At 41.2% G+C, this 18,387-nt stretch overlaps 1 protein-coding gene across 2 annotated transcripts in view; it reads right to left on the minus strand.

The window, feature by feature from the left end:
- Nucleotides 1–3,232: 3,232 nt before the first annotated feature.
- Nucleotides 3,233–18,387, minus strand: part of mtcl1 (microtubule crosslinking factor 1) — a 77,481-nt gene continuing 62,326 nt past the window's right edge. The window contains exons 10-15 of one of the 2 annotated variants that reach the window (XM_088918377.1): nucleotides 14,127–14,363; nucleotides 13,028–13,279; nucleotides 11,676–11,752; nucleotides 9,508–11,062; nucleotides 7,606–7,663; nucleotides 3,233–4,559 (exon numbers count right to left, since the gene is read on the minus strand). In XM_088918377.1, coding sequence (XP_088774503.1) covers nucleotides 7,625–7,663; nucleotides 9,508–11,062; nucleotides 11,676–11,752; nucleotides 13,028–13,279; nucleotides 14,127–14,363 — 2,160 coding nt within the window. In that variant the 3' untranslated portion in view covers nucleotides 3,233–4,559; nucleotides 7,606–7,624. The remainder of the gene's footprint in view (nucleotides 4,560–7,605; nucleotides 7,664–9,507; nucleotides 11,063–11,675; nucleotides 11,753–13,027; nucleotides 13,280–14,126; nucleotides 14,364–18,387) is intronic. The other variant, XM_088918376.1, reaches the window with a different exon arrangement.

Genomic DNA, 18,387 nt, shown 5'->3' on the forward strand with positions numbered 1-18,387 from the left:
TGAGCAGCTCCCTGTCTGCAGCTGTCCCTGCCCGCAGGAGACGGGCTGAGCCGCGGTCTGCAGCCTCGCTTCCCTGCTGTCAGTCGTTAGAGCAGTCGGTCACTGCCAGGCTGCGCAAGGCTCAGGGGCATCCACCCATTTTCGAACTGCTTTGTGCAGAACAGGGTGGTGGGGGAGCTGGAGCCTGTCCCAGCAAGCAGCTGGTGCAAGGCCATCACAGGGCACACAGAGACACAGACACAGACACGCACACTCCCACCAGGACCAGTTCTCCCAGAAGCCACTGAACCTACCATGTATGCCTTTGGGCTTTGGGAGAAAACTGAAACACACGGAGGAAACCCATGCAAACATGGGGAGAGCATACAAAATCCACAGAGGAGCTGAACCGCTGCCAGGCAGTGTCACAAACCACTGTGCCATCGTGCCGTCCAAAGGTAAAGACATTCCATAAATCACTGCAATAGTCTTATTTCTGGGCTGTTTTCTGGGAAGGGTCTATACTTATATATACAAAGAATGCCAAATTTCATTCAATTGTTGGGAATTATATTTTGATAGCACAGTAGGGAGTTAAGGCTTTGAACGCTGTTTCTACAGTTGTTGATTAAATCCATTAAAAGCCACGATTTTAAAAGCATTCACAAATTACATACACAGTACATATGCATTCTTCAATTTAGACGACCGTTTCATCTCCCAAGAATCTTGCAAGGCAGCAGTGAATTCCTAGATTAATTCTGAGACTCTAAATATAAAGTTACTTCTTCATGTGATCTTTTGCAATGGCACAAAACTCCATAAAAGATCTTGTCTTGTACTATAGCTCTGCATTCCTGTTTTTAACTCCACTGTAATCTTAAAACAAGAATTTACACACAGGAGTGATTTGCTTACAGCGTTGACTTGGTGGTTAAGGCTGACTGGCTGTACAAGTCCATGGTCTAGTAGTTTCTGCTTTGGAGGAAATGGATGTAAGTCCTTTTCACAGCAGATTGGTCCTACCTTTCGTCCATCTAGTTTTCCTTTAGGTTTTTATATAATATACTAACATGAATAACAGTATGCATTTATGTATATGTTATTGCATTAGGAGTTTCAACAAAAACATTAAAAATGAAACAAAATACAAATTCTTAAATTTTAGAATTTAAATCAAGAGGATGTTATGTTGCGCAACACACTAATGAAACCTAATTCATAATACTGTGTTGTTCTTATTGTGATCAGCACAAATCTAAGCACACAAATGGATACTGTGGGAAGTACAGTATATCTTAGACTGGGAACAGGAAGCATTTTTTATATAAGGGATTGTGGAAATTTGTACTTATGCATGATTTTGAAACTGCCTGACTTTTTCAAGAGACAGATGGATGAAATCCTCAGATCAATTAGTTATGAGAAATAAAATGACCCAGGTGGTACAAGTAGCCTTCACTTGTTTATGTTTTTCCTGTAAATGAAAGTGTTATGTTATTTATCACACCTGCATTGGGTGCATCCTCTTTTGAGTGAATTGCGAAAGTAATCACATTTGTAAATTAATTTTGACCTTCTCCCCCACCAGGCCTTACTGCTTCCGATTAGAAAGGATCTCCTGGTATTAGATTAGATTAGCTTCCTAATTAGCCTGCTTTTTGTTGGCATGCTGCCAAATGTAGACTCAAAACATTTCAATCACACCAGATGAGAAAACCTACTCATTTATTAATGGAATTACACATTAGCGCAGCTGTAAAAAGCTAATGAATATATTTTGAAGCCCTGCTCTATTGTTGAGAAACTGTCAGGGTCCTTTGGGCTCATTTTAAACTGCTCTTGACCTCTTCTCTTTCCATATATTTTCTGCTTCCATGTCTGTCCATCGTGACCTCTACATGGACCAGAATAGGCGTTTACATAATAGGCTTTCCCTGTGAAATGCAACAGGCCCCTTAGTCGTGTTCACTACATCTGGATGTTCCGGGTGTCCCTGGCTTAGTCCCTTCCAGTGATCTGCAGTAGTTTCCTGCCACACACACAGTGAATCACTTAATGAAGGAAACCTAAGAAAAAACAGTTGTAATGGAAAGGTAATGAAAATGTCTCACATTGTTCAGTCTCACTACAACAGAAACTTCCAGTTGACTTACTGCACACTGAGTGGTGGTGGCCTAAACAAATACACAGCACTACTTTTTTTGGAAAGTGGGAATAATTTTTTTTTCCAGCAGTCTCAGATATTCAGTTCAGGGTTTCAAACAAAGACCGGAACAGCTTTGAGTCCGAAATAAATATTTCTGTTAAACCTTATTTTAACGGTCAGTTACGATGCTGAAATTTACTGTGCAGTCAATGTTGCTTGTGTGAAGTGTGGGGATGTTCTGTTTGTGCTTTATATTGAGTTTGGTGTTTTTTTTTGTTTCTACTTTTCACACATCCTGCCTCAAACCTGGCTATGAATGACGTGCGAGTTGTAAGCTCACTGTGTGAAAACAAGGACAGACGAGTCATGATCCTGGGGTCAACATACCTGCAGGTTTTAGCTCTTCTTGTTAAAAGGGCCTCGCAGGCTTTGACACCCAATGGCAAAGGAATTATATTGAGGATGATTCACCTCAATATGGTTAAAGAGTGGCAATAAAGGTCGCAAACCGATATGGTGAAGTAGCTTACTTTACCAAAAGGGGAGTCCAGAAGACCAGGTCGCTAGTCAGTCCGTAGGTTCGGTACCCCAGAAGGTCCCGAGACGTGAAGCCAGAACAAAAACCAAAAGTCAGGGTCCGGGACAAAGCGAAAGATATCCGAGAATCAGTACACCAGACACAAGTAACACACAGGAAGAGTCCAATACTGAGCGCGGCTGTGTCCGCAGCGTCTCCTTAAATACTGTGAGACCGGCGGTGTGGTGGTGAACAGGGACGGTGACTGGGTAATTATCGCTGGCGTCTAGGTCTTCTAGGATGGGTTGAGGTCTGATTATGAGAGGCTGATAACGTGATAAAACTGAAGGGAACAATTTGAAGAATATTCGTAAACACATCTTTCTCTGGGGGAAAAGGACAGATCATAGATGCAGCAAACAAAGACTTGTGTTTTAGTAGTAATCAAAATGCACATACTGCACAATACTTAGTACTTTCCTTGTACCACAGTAGAGAAAATTCTCTGGATCACACTTCGAGAAAAACCCTTTGTTATCTACAGAACTAGTCCTAGCTGACTTCGACAAAAGAGACTCTGGCAGATCTTTTTTGTAAATACATATTCAGTTTATTACCAGATGACCATAGTCTTACATAGACTTTTCTAAAACAACATTCATTACATTTTTCACTATCCCCATGTGATTTTTTTTTCTCAAAAAAGACAGTCCGTTTGTTACAATAATTTAGTTTAAAAATCTTTTTTTCTTTAGCTGATGCTAATTTAGTAACAATAAAATTACAGTACAGAATGAACCTCACAACATTTTTACAGTGGTATTCAGTGACTCACATTACGGGTGACGGTGTAGTACAGTACCCTTATATACATGCACTAAAGTGCTAGGATCAACAGGCATGCAAGTCAAGTATAACACCATCGTGTACAGTTGTCCGCCAATACTTATCAGATTCATCACTCTTGCCAGTTTTCAAATTTCTTTTTTTTTAATTATGCCAATGCATCCCTTTTAAGAACAGATCACACCACAAAAGTAAATATATAACCTTTTTTGACATCACGTTCCTTTGCTTCAAAGCGAAGCAGTTTTTACATTTCATTGTTTGCCTTTTATTACATTTTTTTTAACATTTCATTTTCATTACCTGTTTTTTTTTTCAGTGGAGTTTCTTAAGAGAGGAACAAAAGTGAATGGGAAAAAAAAAATCGAGTGAGACTCATAAAAATATATATTTACATGGAAAAGTGTAAGAGTGCAAATGTAAAGTTCCCCCACAAGAAAACAAAAAGAGAAAAACAATAAAGCATAAAAGGCAGTCCAGATACTGAAAGACATTTCACTTATTAGTGTTGCTCTAGTTTTCCTTAGACATTTGAAAAACAGACCTCTGATAAACCCATAAAAAAATATGATGGTGACTAAAATATATATATGTACTGTATTTATACTGTATATCATTTTTTACAATCAAGAACCTAGGTTTTCACAGGCACATTTTATTGTCGCTGTTTTTGATCTTACTGTACTTCACCCCACGGCTGTGACTGTCCACGTGTCCCTCCCACGGTGTCCTCCCGGCTCCTTCGCTGGGCTTGTAGCCGACGGGAGGGAGTCGGCGGCGCCGGCGCTGGGCAGCTGTGGCCAGCGACGGAGGCCAAGGCAGAGACTCGGAGCGGACCAAGACGAGGAGGCTTCAAGCCGGACTGGGATCCTGCCTGGAATTCCCAGCTTCTGGGAGCTGCTGCTGCTCTGCCGGAGGAAAGGAGAACTTTGCCGGAGTCTGGGACCATCTAGGAGAGGCAACTGGGGAATGAGAAGCCCAGCGGGAAGGTGGCCGCCGGTTGGCCGGCCTAGCAGGCCTCAGGAAGCAGGACTCCAGAGGGGGCGCTACCGAAGAGCTGGGCAGTTCCTTTCAAAGAGAAGGCCCAAGGTTAGAGAGAGAGAACCTGGAAAACGAGCTGGTCAAAACACTGAAGTTTTGCCTCAGATGAGATGTTTATTAACTGTCAGTGTCCACTATAAATCATTCATTTTTATGGGCTGAACTAATTTACAGCATGACTCCTCGAACAATTTGCATCTCTTGGTGTTTTTTGTTCAGCAAAGGAAAAACACTTTTAGACGCATTTGTACTCGTTTCTAAAAGGTTGACGTTCACAGTGTGTTCGCAACTTAAAGTCAAAAGAAGACCAAAAGACAACTGATAAGTCATGGGATGAAATACACCGAGAGTTCATGCTACTGTTGAGAATAACCAAATAAAAATAACAGGGGTTTTCAATACTTCTCCAGAGCAGAATTTGCTCTTGATTTGCAGAAAGGAATTACAGATGTATGAAGACGCCAGCTAAGCTAAAATGAATACTGGTGTGGAAATTTTAAATTAATTTATTGTTTTATAGTTACTTTATAGTTATAAATAGTTTGTGGAGTTTAGACTCTATTTGTTGGTAGGAAATATGAAGGACATTTTGTTCATGTGTAGAATACTCCCTTTAATGAATAAAACACAACCAAGATGAAGCACAACCAAGCAAGACCTTCTATATTTATAATTAATGGCTTGTAATTTCTGTGTTAAAGAAACATGTAACAAAGTAATGAAATTATTTTACAAAAGTATGGGTTTCTTCAAAGAAATTAGTTTATATTTTGTAATGAACAAAACCACTGTTTCTGCTTGTATGCGTTAACGATCAATGTTGTCTGAAGCTGTAGGTTATAATTAGTAAGTTTCTGCAGTCTCAGGTTGCATCTTAAGGAAAGAAGGAATTTGATACTCTAAGTATAATTTGAGGTCTTCTGAAGACATACTGTACTTTAGGTAGTCAGATGCTATGAAGGACAGGAACAAAGACATTTTAAAAGCATGAGGAAATGAAAGAGAAAAGGATTATAACAAAGTTAAACTGCCAACATGTCTGAAGGCTTAAATGTAAAGACAAATAACAGCAACAATACAAAAAGGATTATTCTAAAAGCTATCCCATTCTTACTTTTCCAGTTTAGATAAAACCAAACACATCTTTCCACTGCTCTATACAACCTAAAGTTTTGATGACAAAGCTGAACAAGAAGGTAAACACAGAAACATTTTATGTATCTCCGAAATATTGAGTCTACTGTGCCATGAACGGCTCTGAGCTGGACTTCTTTACTGCTGCTTCTTCAGCGTTTTTTTTAATAAATAGCAATAGTAAAATAGCAATAAGAGCTAACTAAAACATAAAAACTTCACAAAATTTGATTTGATGTTGAATATTTTAGGTAACTATTTTCAACAGAAATGCACAGATCATTCAGTGCTCTCACATAAATGGACACTGGATACAAAATTCCCAAAAAATGTTTAAACATCTTTTTTATGCACCATTAGAAAAACAAGAAACTGCTGTGCGGACTTGGTTGCCTGTCAGTGACGCAGAATGGAAAAAGAACAGTTTTCTGTTAAAACAGGTTTTTGTTACATTTGTTGTTTTTGTAGCAGACAAAATGGATGTATGCAACACGGCTGCATTGATGTTTTTGCTTGTTCCCTGTAAATATCAAAGGCATAGATCTCTAGAAACCCAGACATCCAAATCACATCACAAACAAAACAGGAGCAACATGCAATATTCCTGTCTTTATTTACCAATTTACCAGAAAATAAAAATAATGTTGAAAGGGTTATTAATGTGTTAAAGGTCTGAAAGGACTGAGACAAACAGACATAATGTAAAAATAAGACTACGCAACAGTGTCAGACAAGCACAAAAAACAATGAAATAGCAGTCTGACAACCTAGAAAAAGTCACTGGACATCCTGTAACCGAATTCTCCATATTGAAGCAATATTCCATAGTCATCTCCAGCCATTACAAGAGGCCGATACAGGATCACTGGAAACCAGACTTTATATATCTAAGGTGGGATCTGCTGGGTTGAATCATTTCTCCATTAGAATAAGAGCATGCAGCTGTTTGCAACTGTATTCTTCTATACCCATTGGTTAAGTTAAAGGAAGTTCATCTAAGTATACCTGGGCCCTCATTTTCATAATGGAACAAAGCAGAAATGACTACCGATATGTTGTTTAGGAGTGCAGATGCAGTCTATGTCCTGGAAGGGGCTTAACTTCACAGACTCTTGCTTAAAAAGAAATATGCCCTGAAATCAAGATTATTTAAACTCTGCACATTAGTTGTCCTTGCTTAGAAGTTGTGATGAATTTTGTTTTGTTCATGGGTTTGCTTTTGCTTTCTTATAATTTAGAACCAGTATAAGCATTCACCTCTAACACACAATGCCCTTTTTTTAAAAAACTAAGTTCTTGTTGTCTAGCTTCAAATTTTATTTCATACTTTTGTAAACAAAATACTGCTCAGGGCAAGCTCCAGGTGAATTCTGTGCAAAAAAACGTTATTTCTTAAAGTGACAAAGACAATGTTTGCTATGGGAAGAGTTAGTAGTATATCAATAGTATTTGCTTTTACACTTTGCAGGAAAAAAAAGTGCATATCAGACCACTTTAAATAATGATTGACGAATTCATGAATGTGTTCTTGGTCATGATTTGTAAGTTAAATGACGACATCTGGAAAACTGGGATGATATAATGTTATCAAACCAAGTGGCAGAATACAGAAACAAGGCTAGAGAAAACAAATTCTTGCTTAAGGCTGTATAAAATCTTCACTAATGGGAAGGATACAATTTTCTCCATGACACATAAGACTGTGGCCTCATTTCATTACAATGCTAGGAGGATGCAGTGAGTACTGTAACAATACAAGGATAGTACTAACCAAATGGGCAGGATGGAACAGATGGCTTTAAATTTCTTATGTACACATTCACTCGTTCCCTTACAATGTGGGAGCCCCAAGCAGCAAATGTGCACAGTGCATATTTCTCTGTTTTGCACACAGAGCCCACAGTGAGTGAGTTCAGAGAAGAGGAATAAAGGAACTTACAGCTTTGAGACAAGCAGGGTTAGAGTCCCCAGGGAGCAGTTAGTAAGACAGTGTGGTTCTGGATAGATCAGGGAGGTTGGAAAGGAAGAGAGAAAATTAGAGTGAAAAAAAAGATTTATCATAGAGGGGAAAAAAACAGAAGAGACCGGAGTCATAAAAGGTGATAGGTAGAGGCTTCTATAAATACAGAGGAGCTGCCAGCAGCTCCCCATGATGGACTAGTGTCTTATAACCACCAGTATACTGAAATAACTTCTCAGAGCCACCTTCACAGCCCCATCCTGAAAGTGAAGAAGCACTTGACTGCACTATTAAAGGGAATGTATCTTGAAAAGCAAAGTGCGATTAGCTGTGCAGAAAGATGGCTATTTATAAGCCTCCACCAGTCTGCTTAATGTTCCTGTGAAGCTTAATACACAAACCAAGCAGCAGGAAAAGACTGTAGTGAAATCAGCACTTTGCCTCTATTAGCTCATGCCTTTATACAAAACTCCTCCGTTTTTCAACACTGAGAGCACCATACAGGAAGTGTATAATTTAAACTGGGACTTCTACAGCAGGACATTCATTAAGCAGCAGCCAGCTGCGACTTTAATTATTATTGTTTAAGTGCAGTAAGACTGAATTTGTTACACCCTCTGATTACCCAAAGTACGATAACAGGCTTTTAAGATTTGTGAATTAATTGTTAACTCAAATACTTTGACATGTTCCACAGGCATACCTTAATGCTATGAAATAACAAAGCTTACAACATTTGAACGTTTATTTGTAGCTTTCAAAACAAACCTTAAAAATTTTCACTGTTAATTTCAACATATCTTAATATCATTCTTTGAATCTTGTACAAAAACACTATCTTGTACTCATTAGATTTCACAATTCTAAGAAAGGCTGAACCCATTTAAATGTGCATAATTAAACAAAGAAATGTATACCAATTATAACAGTACATTTCTCTTAACAAAGAAACGAAAACATTCTGGTGCCTTTCAGGTTTTTGAAAGTAGTTCTCAAGAAACCCCTCCCAAAGTCATGATGATCAAGAGCCTGCAATTGCTAATAATTATGGGTATGAATATTATTTTTGTAGCTCTTGTATCACAATGCTATAAGAGACAGAACTGTCAACATCTCATTCTGCCTTCTGCCAGAATCAAGTATAAGTGGTTATATCTGCCACTTTCTCCACAGACATTACAAGGAACAGTTAGTTATGTCAAGCCCGTGAGCTTTTATACGGCTAAAAGTCTGTGGCTGATAACTGACTTGAAATTCATGAAAAGTAGGATAAGAAGGCATGAGATAATTCCTATCCTGTAAAGTTGTGAAATGACGAGCTAAGAGGAAATGAATATTAATACTCCCACATTATATCTACAATTTCTAAATTTGAGCCTCTACATGGTGGCATGTAAAAGCCAACTCATCTGAGTGATAATGACTCAATAACTTCATAACACAAGTGCATTCCAGCAGAGTTTCACTTCTCTTTATCAGTGGTTCCATTTGCAGTATTTAGATATTTACATGTTCCTTTCCTCTAAAGATACTTCTTTCAGCTTTCAAACAACACGTTTAGATTTCATAGGATAAAAAGGTCTGGAAAACTCCAAAAATACATTTTACTTAAACAACAAATAATTTGAGCCAACCCTAGGTTTGCAACAGATTGCATGGATTATTTTACACCGTGGGACTATTTTATTAAAGCAAAGATATATTTGCACTTCTTCAGAACCTGCAAATTCTCTCTTGGGATTCTAATGTAACCGATACATTATAAAATAATGGATACGTCCTAGACAAGGTAGCATGTTATTATTTACAGTAATCAAGGGCTTGAAAGAATGTCACTGCATTGAATGCATCATGCAGAAGGAGCGGCTTACAAACACTTACCTCAATGGACCCTTGTTGAGCTTTTTCCCCGTCGAGAGCTCTTCCATCCTTGCCGAGGCTGACTTGACCACTGGAGGCCAGCTTTTTCTCGTCCTTGAAGGCCTGTTCAAGCAGTCTTTTATTTAAGATCCCGGCGGCATTCTCGGCAAGTGTGTAACCTGGAGGGGCAGACAAGTCCTGCCTAATGCTTATGACTTCAGGGGTCTTTTCTCCCTGAGTCTCTACAATCAGTCGGACCGGGCTGGGTGACCTGCCTCGCACATTCTTGAGGAACTCCTGCACCGCTCCATAGCCGGGGGACTTGGGTTCGGCAGGCCTTGGCTCTGCGGACCTGGAGCGGCTGGGCGATCTGGTGAACTTCTGCAGGGTGTCGTAGACCACTGGCGTGTGATCGATGATGTTGAAGAGGCTGGAGAGCCCATCGTTGATGGTGGTGTGGACGGGGCTGTCCCTGGTGGTGGTAGACCGAGCCCAGGCTGACTCGCTGAAGCCCTTCTGGGGTGTGGTTGGAGCAGGCGCTCTGTTGTTGGACTGTTCCGACTTGGCTGGCAATTTGCGCTGGAGCTTCGGGGAGCCATATTTAGGAGAGCAGCACGGGCGCTCAAATTTGTTCTGGATGACGGGGGAGAACTGCATTCTCCTCAGGCTCCGAGACGGGGACGAAACGGGGGTCGACCCCCCCTTTGGCGTTAAGCATTTGTGGGGACTGCTGGTGACGTTTCTCAGGGCCTCTGTCTGGAGGCCCACGCTGATCGTCTGAGTGGTCTGTGTCCCCCGCGTGGTGAAGCCGTTGGTCTGGCAGGCAGTGTCCTTGAACTGGCGCTCCACGGAGTTCGGCCGGATGGCGTTTCTCACGGAGAAAGCGACCTCTTTCATGTCGTCGCTCATGTTCCTCGACAGCTCCAGGTCATGCAAGGAAGAGGTGAAGCCCACAGTGGAGCAAATAGGGTGCTCCATGGGATGCAGCCCCCCATCTAGCAGTTCCTGGTGGTGCTTTGGCAGTTCACAAGGCCACCTGCCAAAGACTTCATCCGACCCTCCCAGGGGGTCTCTTGCCTTTGCCTTGGCCACCGAGAACACGAAGTCCGGGTCGACCACTGGCCTCTCGTCGCTGTTGGGAAGGATTGTGCTGTCGAACTTGCGGCTCCCGGGGGGGCTGTGGAAGACCCGCACCCCGAACTTGTCGGCTGCCGCGCCGCCGATCGTGGGTGGTTTCTGGCAGTGCTCCGGGCTGGTCACGGTGTTCGTCGTCATGGTCACGCTGGTGGTCAGGTACCACGAGGGCGCCTGGAATGGACTGGAAGTCTGCTCTGCCCTCCTGCTCTCTGTCCTTTCCACCCAGGCCGGCGCTGGATTCTCCGCGGGTCCACCGACCCCGGGGCTGGGGTAGTCCCAGCTCTTGTTATTGAACTCCTCGATGTACTTCAGGTCGTCTGGCGACAAGGGTGGGGTGACCTCGTCTTTGCCGCTGTCCCCCGGTGTGCTCTTCTCGGGAAGGAATGGAGAACTGTCCATCAAGCGCTGGAACTCGGACATAGAGCAAACTGACTTAGCCCTGGAATAGAGTCATGAAAGAAATAAGAAATACGCATTAGAGCTCATCAAGGAGAACAGTGCAAGCCAGGTGTTGTTGATCGCTGCAGAAATACCACAGTGCTGAGTATTAAAACATAACCTTTTTAAGCGCAGTGTAATGTTTATCATTTTACTTGTTAGGAATATTACCTGCTGAAATGTATTTAACTGTATGTAATTAAAGACTTTTGAGTTCAAAACTTTAAAAAGTGACGCAGTAGTGACAAACAAATGTCATTTTCCTGAGTAATAATGAAACACAAATACTTATACAAGCACAAAGAATAAAATCTAAACTGTCAAGCTAAAATGAGAAAACTCCTATTGGATTAAGCTAGTTTCACTCATACTCTGCTCTCAAAAACTCATTCACCCTGCCTTTGCTTGAAATGGTAAGTGAATGGATATTATCACTTTATACCAATTACATCTTTTAACTCACCAGGACCACCAGGAAAAATCCCTTTCCTTTACAGGAGGTTAGCCTTCATATTTCACAGAAATGAAGCAACAGTGATTGTCATAACTAATAAAAAGCTGTACAATTGGCCAGAATTTTTTTACAGTTTTTTGCATTTTGTCCACACTTTTACCTCAGGAGATTTCCAGTTCGCATTTCTTCTTCATGATACGCGGACAGAGCCTTTTTGTCAGAAATTTCATTCAGCGCCTGAAATGCAAAGTATTATTCAAGTCAGTCGTACACAGCGCAGCGTTCATATTATTTAAATTAGGACTTTGTCAGGCTTAGGCAAAAGATGTGTACTGATGACCATTACTAACATCACAAATTACATGAAGAGTTTCCATAAAAAGTCATAAAACATAATTATTTTATTTAATGGATTTCATACATATATTGGTTATGACATTTATCCATCCACTTTCTAACCACTTCATCTAACTCCGGGTCAGGGTGGAGTTGGGGACGCCAGTCACACACACACAAATGACAGAAGCCAATTACCCTACCAGTACTGTATGTCTTTGGACTGTGGGGGGAAACTGGAGCCTCCAGAGGCAACACATGCGATCACAGGGGAACATACAAACTCCACACAGATACAGTAGGACCCATGATCCGGAATTGAACCCAGGGCCCCAGTGCTGTGAGGTAGCAACGCCGATCACTGCGCCGCTGTTTCACCCTGGCCAACATTTACACATTTCTCAAAAAAAACATTTCTCTACATCAGTTCATTTGATTCTCGGACAAGGCCTTGCTTTTTTGAGAATGCACAGGCCCAAAATTATTAAGCCGTTATTTTGAAGTGCTCGCAGAGTGTGAAAGTAAGTGGGTACACCAAAGCCGTACCTTATGCTCTGCCAGCGCTCAAGTGCAATACTGTATGGGGCTGCCCATGCAGTCAGTTCCAATATACGGCTTATAGCCAGCAGCCATATCACCCTGCAGCTCACCACTGGCAGCCCAATGAAGCTCAGCAGGTGTGAGCCTGGCCAGTACCTGGATGGGTGATTTCTTGGGAAAAACTAAGGCTGCTGCTGGAAGAGGTGTTAGAGGGACCTGTAGGGGGCGCTCACCCTGCGGCCTGTGTGGGTCCTAATGCCCCAGTATAGTGATGGGGACACTATACTGTAAAAAGGCGCCGTCCTTTGACTCTCTGTGGTCATTAAAAATCCCAGGGTGTTTCTTAAAATGAGTAGGGGTGTAACCCCAGTGTCCTGGCCAAATTTCCTCTTGGCCCCTACCCATCATGGCCTCCTAATAATCCCATCTGTGAACTGGCTTCATCCCTCTGCTCTCCTCCCCACTGAGAGCTGGTGTGTGGGGAGCGTACTGGCCCATCATCCAGGTGGGGCTGCACACTGGTGATAGCAGTGGGAATCCCCATTCCTGGTAAAATGTTTTGAGTGAAGGGTCCAGAAAAGTGCTATATAAGTGCAAGATATTTTATTATTATTATTATTATTATTATTAGCCTACCTCATTCAGGCAGGGGAACTTCTTCTCGCTCTCCAGCCGGGAGGGCGGCGGCACCTCGCTCTCGCTCAGGGAGTCCAGCGACAGAGCATCCAGGAACAGGTTCTCCGTGGGCCGGAACCGGTCGCTCTCCCTCAGCTTCATGGCCCTCTCCTGCTCCTCAAACCGCTCCTCCGAGTCGGAATAAGAGCGCGAGGCCCCGGGGCAGCGGGTGCGGGGGCTGTCCTGCGGAGAGAAGACTCTGTGGCCGTTCTCCTTGAACAACAAAAACAAAAAAAAAAATTCAAGTTCGTGAATTCAGTTTCCTGAACACCACTGAGCTGGCTCTGCTCCTCGTTGGAGAAACTTGTAACTAAATAACTTAGGTACAGGCGTGCGTGTGATGTATTCTCTTGTAAGGGGAACGAAACAAACTGAGGCTGTAAAACTTGAGTCTTATGCTGAAACTACAGGTGTCTGTTTTTGTTTTTTTAGAAATTGTATTGTCCTCTGTGGTGGCCATAGCTAAAAACACTTTGAATAACTGAACCATCGATAGAAATATAAATGATTTTTTTTACTAATATTTTAAAATGGAAACAAACAGATTGAGGTTAATTTTAAGTTTTATTTTGTAATTTTTAAATTTCATATTTTCTCAAATCCAGGGAACCCACAACGAATCCCAAGGATATCAAGCACAGGAGCATACTACACAAAAGCTAGTGTGAGGTCACAAGACATTCTTCCTCCAGTTTGAATTGAATTCCCGAGTCACCATTTTTAAAGTAAAGAGCTGTGCAAATGTATATCCACACTGGAATAACATCACAAGGCATCCATACCGTACGACATGCTGGGATTAGTTGAATATCTATAAACACGTCTATAGCTTGCAATCTATAAACTGTGGTTTCTAGACGTTTGATTCATTCTAGATGTTTTTTAACTTAATTTTAGTGACATTGAGATACTTTTATGAAAGATTCTAGATTCAGCTACAGTGTATTATGGTAATATTGTAATTATTAGAACTTGAGATGAGGAGTGTGTTAAACTACTGATCCAGCACGCCCGTGCTCGTGCTTCCCAAGCTAGCGAGCGGGCGGGACGCGCGCACTACCTTCTCCGCCGCCTGCCGCAGCTCCCACTCCTGCCTCTCGCGGTCGAACCCGTCCAGCAGCTCCGCCTTCTCCCGGCTCCAGCTCCGCTCGCCGAGCTGCAGCTTCCAGCGCAGGTCCGCCAGGGCGCCGTGGCTGTCGGCCAGCAGCCGGCGGTGCTCCTCCCGCTCCCTCTTGAGCGCCCCCTGCAGGTCGGCCGGCTCCGCATCCCCGGGGGGGCGGGCCCTTTTACTTTCCAGCTGCCACCCGGGGAGAGGGAAGAAAAACACACACACAGAGAAACATGCCAGTTAGTCCCTGAGCACGGCTGCGGATTTCTTCGATCCCGAACTTCCACTCCGTTGCCAACAAAACAGTTTCATGCTGAAAGTGTATTATTTTGCTCCACATTGGTGATGGTGATGAAACAACCACACTAAATTAGATTATAATTTGCAATTACAATGAGATTAGAATCTGGCTAATAAACAGATTTTTGTGGAAGAGAATAACCCATCTAATCCTGAATTTAGGTTTTGGTAGCATCATAAGAAAGTTGCAAGTTTGTGTATAGAGGTTGCAGGCGTACACTCTGGAGAATATTGTCAAAACATTCTTAACAACGCTGTCACAGTCGAAATGTACATGAAGATAACACTGCCGTGATGTTCTTCTGCCGGCTTCGAATTTTGTCTCATTCCGACATCACGATATCATGTGTAAAACGTCTCATCTTTAAAAACATACGGCAAACACAAACATAAACATCTTTGGTTTTTGTAATGTGGAAACATTATTATGTTGGAGCATCCGACATGACCAAGCCATCCACCTAAACCGTAACGTTGAAAAACCCTTGCTTAAACACTTCTATCCAACTCAACCTAACTACTACCTTGCAGCAATATACTGTATGGGAAATGTTAGAATGTTTTTAATGTTTGCAGGTAAACGTTTTCCTCAAAAGTAATCCAGAACAAGTAAAGAAAACCACTTCTAAATGAAATAAGTGAGAGGTTGCTTGGAATCTACTGCCTGCTGTAAAACACTATAGCGTTTGTCTTATCTTGGCTTATGTTATTCTGTCTGGGTACCATGACAGTGATTTATAAAATAGGGTAGGTAGGTAAGGTCCCCTTTTCAGGCCATAAAGGCCCATGGGGGGGAACGGGGGGGTAAGGGCCACCATTTTTCTCAACCATCCAACACTGGAGGTGGTCAGCATCACGCTCTGGCCAGCCTGTTACCCCCAGAAGGATCGACCCCCAGTACTCATCTGGAAAGCAGGCTGAGTGGATCTGGGAGCCGCCTGGCAGGAATTAGAGCTCCCTCGCTTGGGATCCGCTACCTGGGATTGAACCCGGGACCTCCTGGTCTGGAGCTAGACACCCTTGCCACCTGAGCTACCATGGCTCCGATTTACAAAAATATATAACACGTAACTTAATTATTTTATATTTGCACAAAGGAAGCATTTTCTTCAGACGGAAAACAGAACCCCAGCAGGGATGAAATGATAAAGAAATAATAAGTGGCAACAACGTGATACTGGCTGCTGAGCAAAACCAAGCAAACAAGAAGAAAACAGGCTGCCCCTGCGGTCTGCATTTACTCTATTCAATTATTAAAATTAGTCACCAATAAATTGACATTAATTATTATGAGAAACATATGCTAGACTTTTAGGTAAATGGGTGTATAAAACCGTCACGTCATACTTTTTGACAGTCCCTCTTTTTGCATTAGCTCATCACCAATACTAGGGCTCACCCTGCCTGTAATAGTTTCCATTGCACTGCCCTGGAAAACACTGGGAAATATATTTACTGAAGACTCACAGCCAGAGAAGGAAAAAACTCTTTTTTCATACAACTACACTAAGAGGGATCAGAACTATCTATTGAATGACATGATTTCCCCACTTGCTCTGTCTGCTCATTAAGGCTCTCTTGGATGCTGTGGTCTTGCTGACCATTGCCAAATTAGAAAAAGGAGATCATGGCACACATGTCAAGATTAAAGAATGTACATCCAAGGTTTTTGCATTGATCATGTTTTTAAAGCAAATACACGTACGTTTGTGGGGACATTTAAGAGCTGGTTTATGAAGAGCTTTCCTATCTTCACATTTATACTGTACGCAGGTGATTAGTTCCTGTAATTCTCCATCAACCAACATTAGGCTCATCCTATGTGTCGTACTTAAGATGATACATTCATTAAAATAGTGGAAGATTACAGCATTGTACAGCATTGAAACAGCTAACATTATAGGATCCAGCTGGTGAAATTCTACAATAGCTCCATGAAGTTCTATCCTGGGTAGTGAATCAAAAGCTATGCTTATATGCCATAACTTCTTAGACTTTTGATGTTTGGCCAGCTTAAAGTTTGGTTAATTTATTAATTAATAATATAACTTTTATTATTAATAATTCATTTGGCTGACAATTGTAACTGAAGTGACTTACATTTGCATTAATTTATATAGCTGGACTTTTTACTTAACAAATTTGAACCTTGCTGGGGAATTGAACCCATGACTTTCCAGAGACCTAAGCACTATAATTCACATCTGCTGATTTTATGCTTATTTATTCCTTTCTAGATCCACCTTTAAGAAAACTAGACTCTGATAAACAGGATCTAAACTACATGCTTGTAGAGGGAATCAAGTCTCAGAAAGCAGGCTACTGTAAACCAGTTTGCGTAAGAAGCTGTCACTAAACCAAAACTAAATTCTAATACAATGCAAATGTGGAAACATTCCTTAGTGGTTGAATATCTGAGGGAATAAAATCATACTGAAAATGAAATGAATTATTAGGTCGGTATATTAAACATTGAATCTCTAGCTCTGTTTGTGTAACACTGTTCTGAGCAAAATTTCTTCATAGTGTGTTGGAAAATGATGGAGAGAACAGGCAAAGGGAAACAGCTGAGTTTAAGAAAAAAAAACAAGCGTTTGAAGTATACATACAGCAAATGTCTTTTTATACAGTACCTGCTCATTAATTTATTATTTTTGTTTTTTAAAACACGATCTTTACCCTTGAAGATGTTTGCGTTGACAAATTCCTAAAAACAAGTGCTGTTATGAATATGAATTAATTGCAACCCATCTCTTGTGTATTAAGAGAAAATGTGTTGATATTATAATTATAAAACTAATTAGACCAAAATACACCCTAAAAACACTAAATGTAGTGGCTTTCTACGTTCAGTACTTTCCGGGAACATCATAAAACATGAAAGAACTTCTGTATTTGTACACAGCGTTTTCTTTGCACGGAGGAGCCATTGCAGATACCCAACTTCGCACATAACCAAGTCCACCCCTGTACCATAGCATAACACGCTATAGCAGCTAGTACAGTATGTACGTTAAAAGACATAAGTAAGCCTCACTTATATGACAATTAAAGTACTAATGCACTGGCTTTAATTTAGTTCAAATGACACTGATCAACTAAAAGAAACAACAGTAATCACAAACGTATTGTGATCGGCTAAAATAAACAACATGAATCCCTCCTCTGTTTTCAGCGGATGCCTGCACTTTCTCTCTGCCTTTGTGATCAGCACTCCCCAGACTGTAGACTGTTGTGCAGCTAACTTGAAAGTTGTGGTTAACAAACAAACCTTCAGCTCATCCCACACTGCTCTCCTCCCACACAAGACCGAATTGCGAATAAAGGAATTTGTGAATGTTAAATTTGCAGATGTTGAGACCGAGCTGTGTTGCTCTACAAATGCATGAAGATTACACTTTTTATGAAAAGAAAATGGAAAAGAATGGTCACTTAAAAGTGTCCTGTAAACAGCAAAATTTGGGTTATGTGAAAAGACAAATTCCTAATACAAGAAATTGTATATGGCCAATAAAGTGAAAGTGATCTCTTATCTTGGAATTGAGTTATGCAACAAAAACATCTCTTATGATACTAATTCAAATGATATTTTCTGTGTTATTGAGATTCTGTTGCGATTATGTAACTATGAGCATCTGTTAAACCTCAATGTGCATTTTCCATTGTAGCACTGCTTTAATTGTATTATCTGTTCTAGTGAAACAACTTTCAAAATAAAATAATTTTTGGAATTACTAGTTCTTTTTTGTTTTGCTATAAGACATTAAGTACATATACAATGGTTTAAAGTAAGAAAAGGTGTTTATCAACAAGAGCTCTTTCAGTCTTACTGATTCAATAGGCCAGATTTGACACAGTATATGGTTATTGCACAAATCCAAAGATATTTTTACCGGTAACCTATCTTTTCTTC

Source organism: Atractosteus spatula, chromosome 6, assembly GCF_055471065.1.
Source record: "Atractosteus spatula isolate fAtrSpa1 chromosome 6, fAtrSpa1.hap1, whole genome shotgun sequence".
In the NCBI taxonomy this organism is placed as follows: Eukaryota; Metazoa; Chordata; class Actinopteri; order Semionotiformes; family Lepisosteidae; genus Atractosteus; species Atractosteus spatula.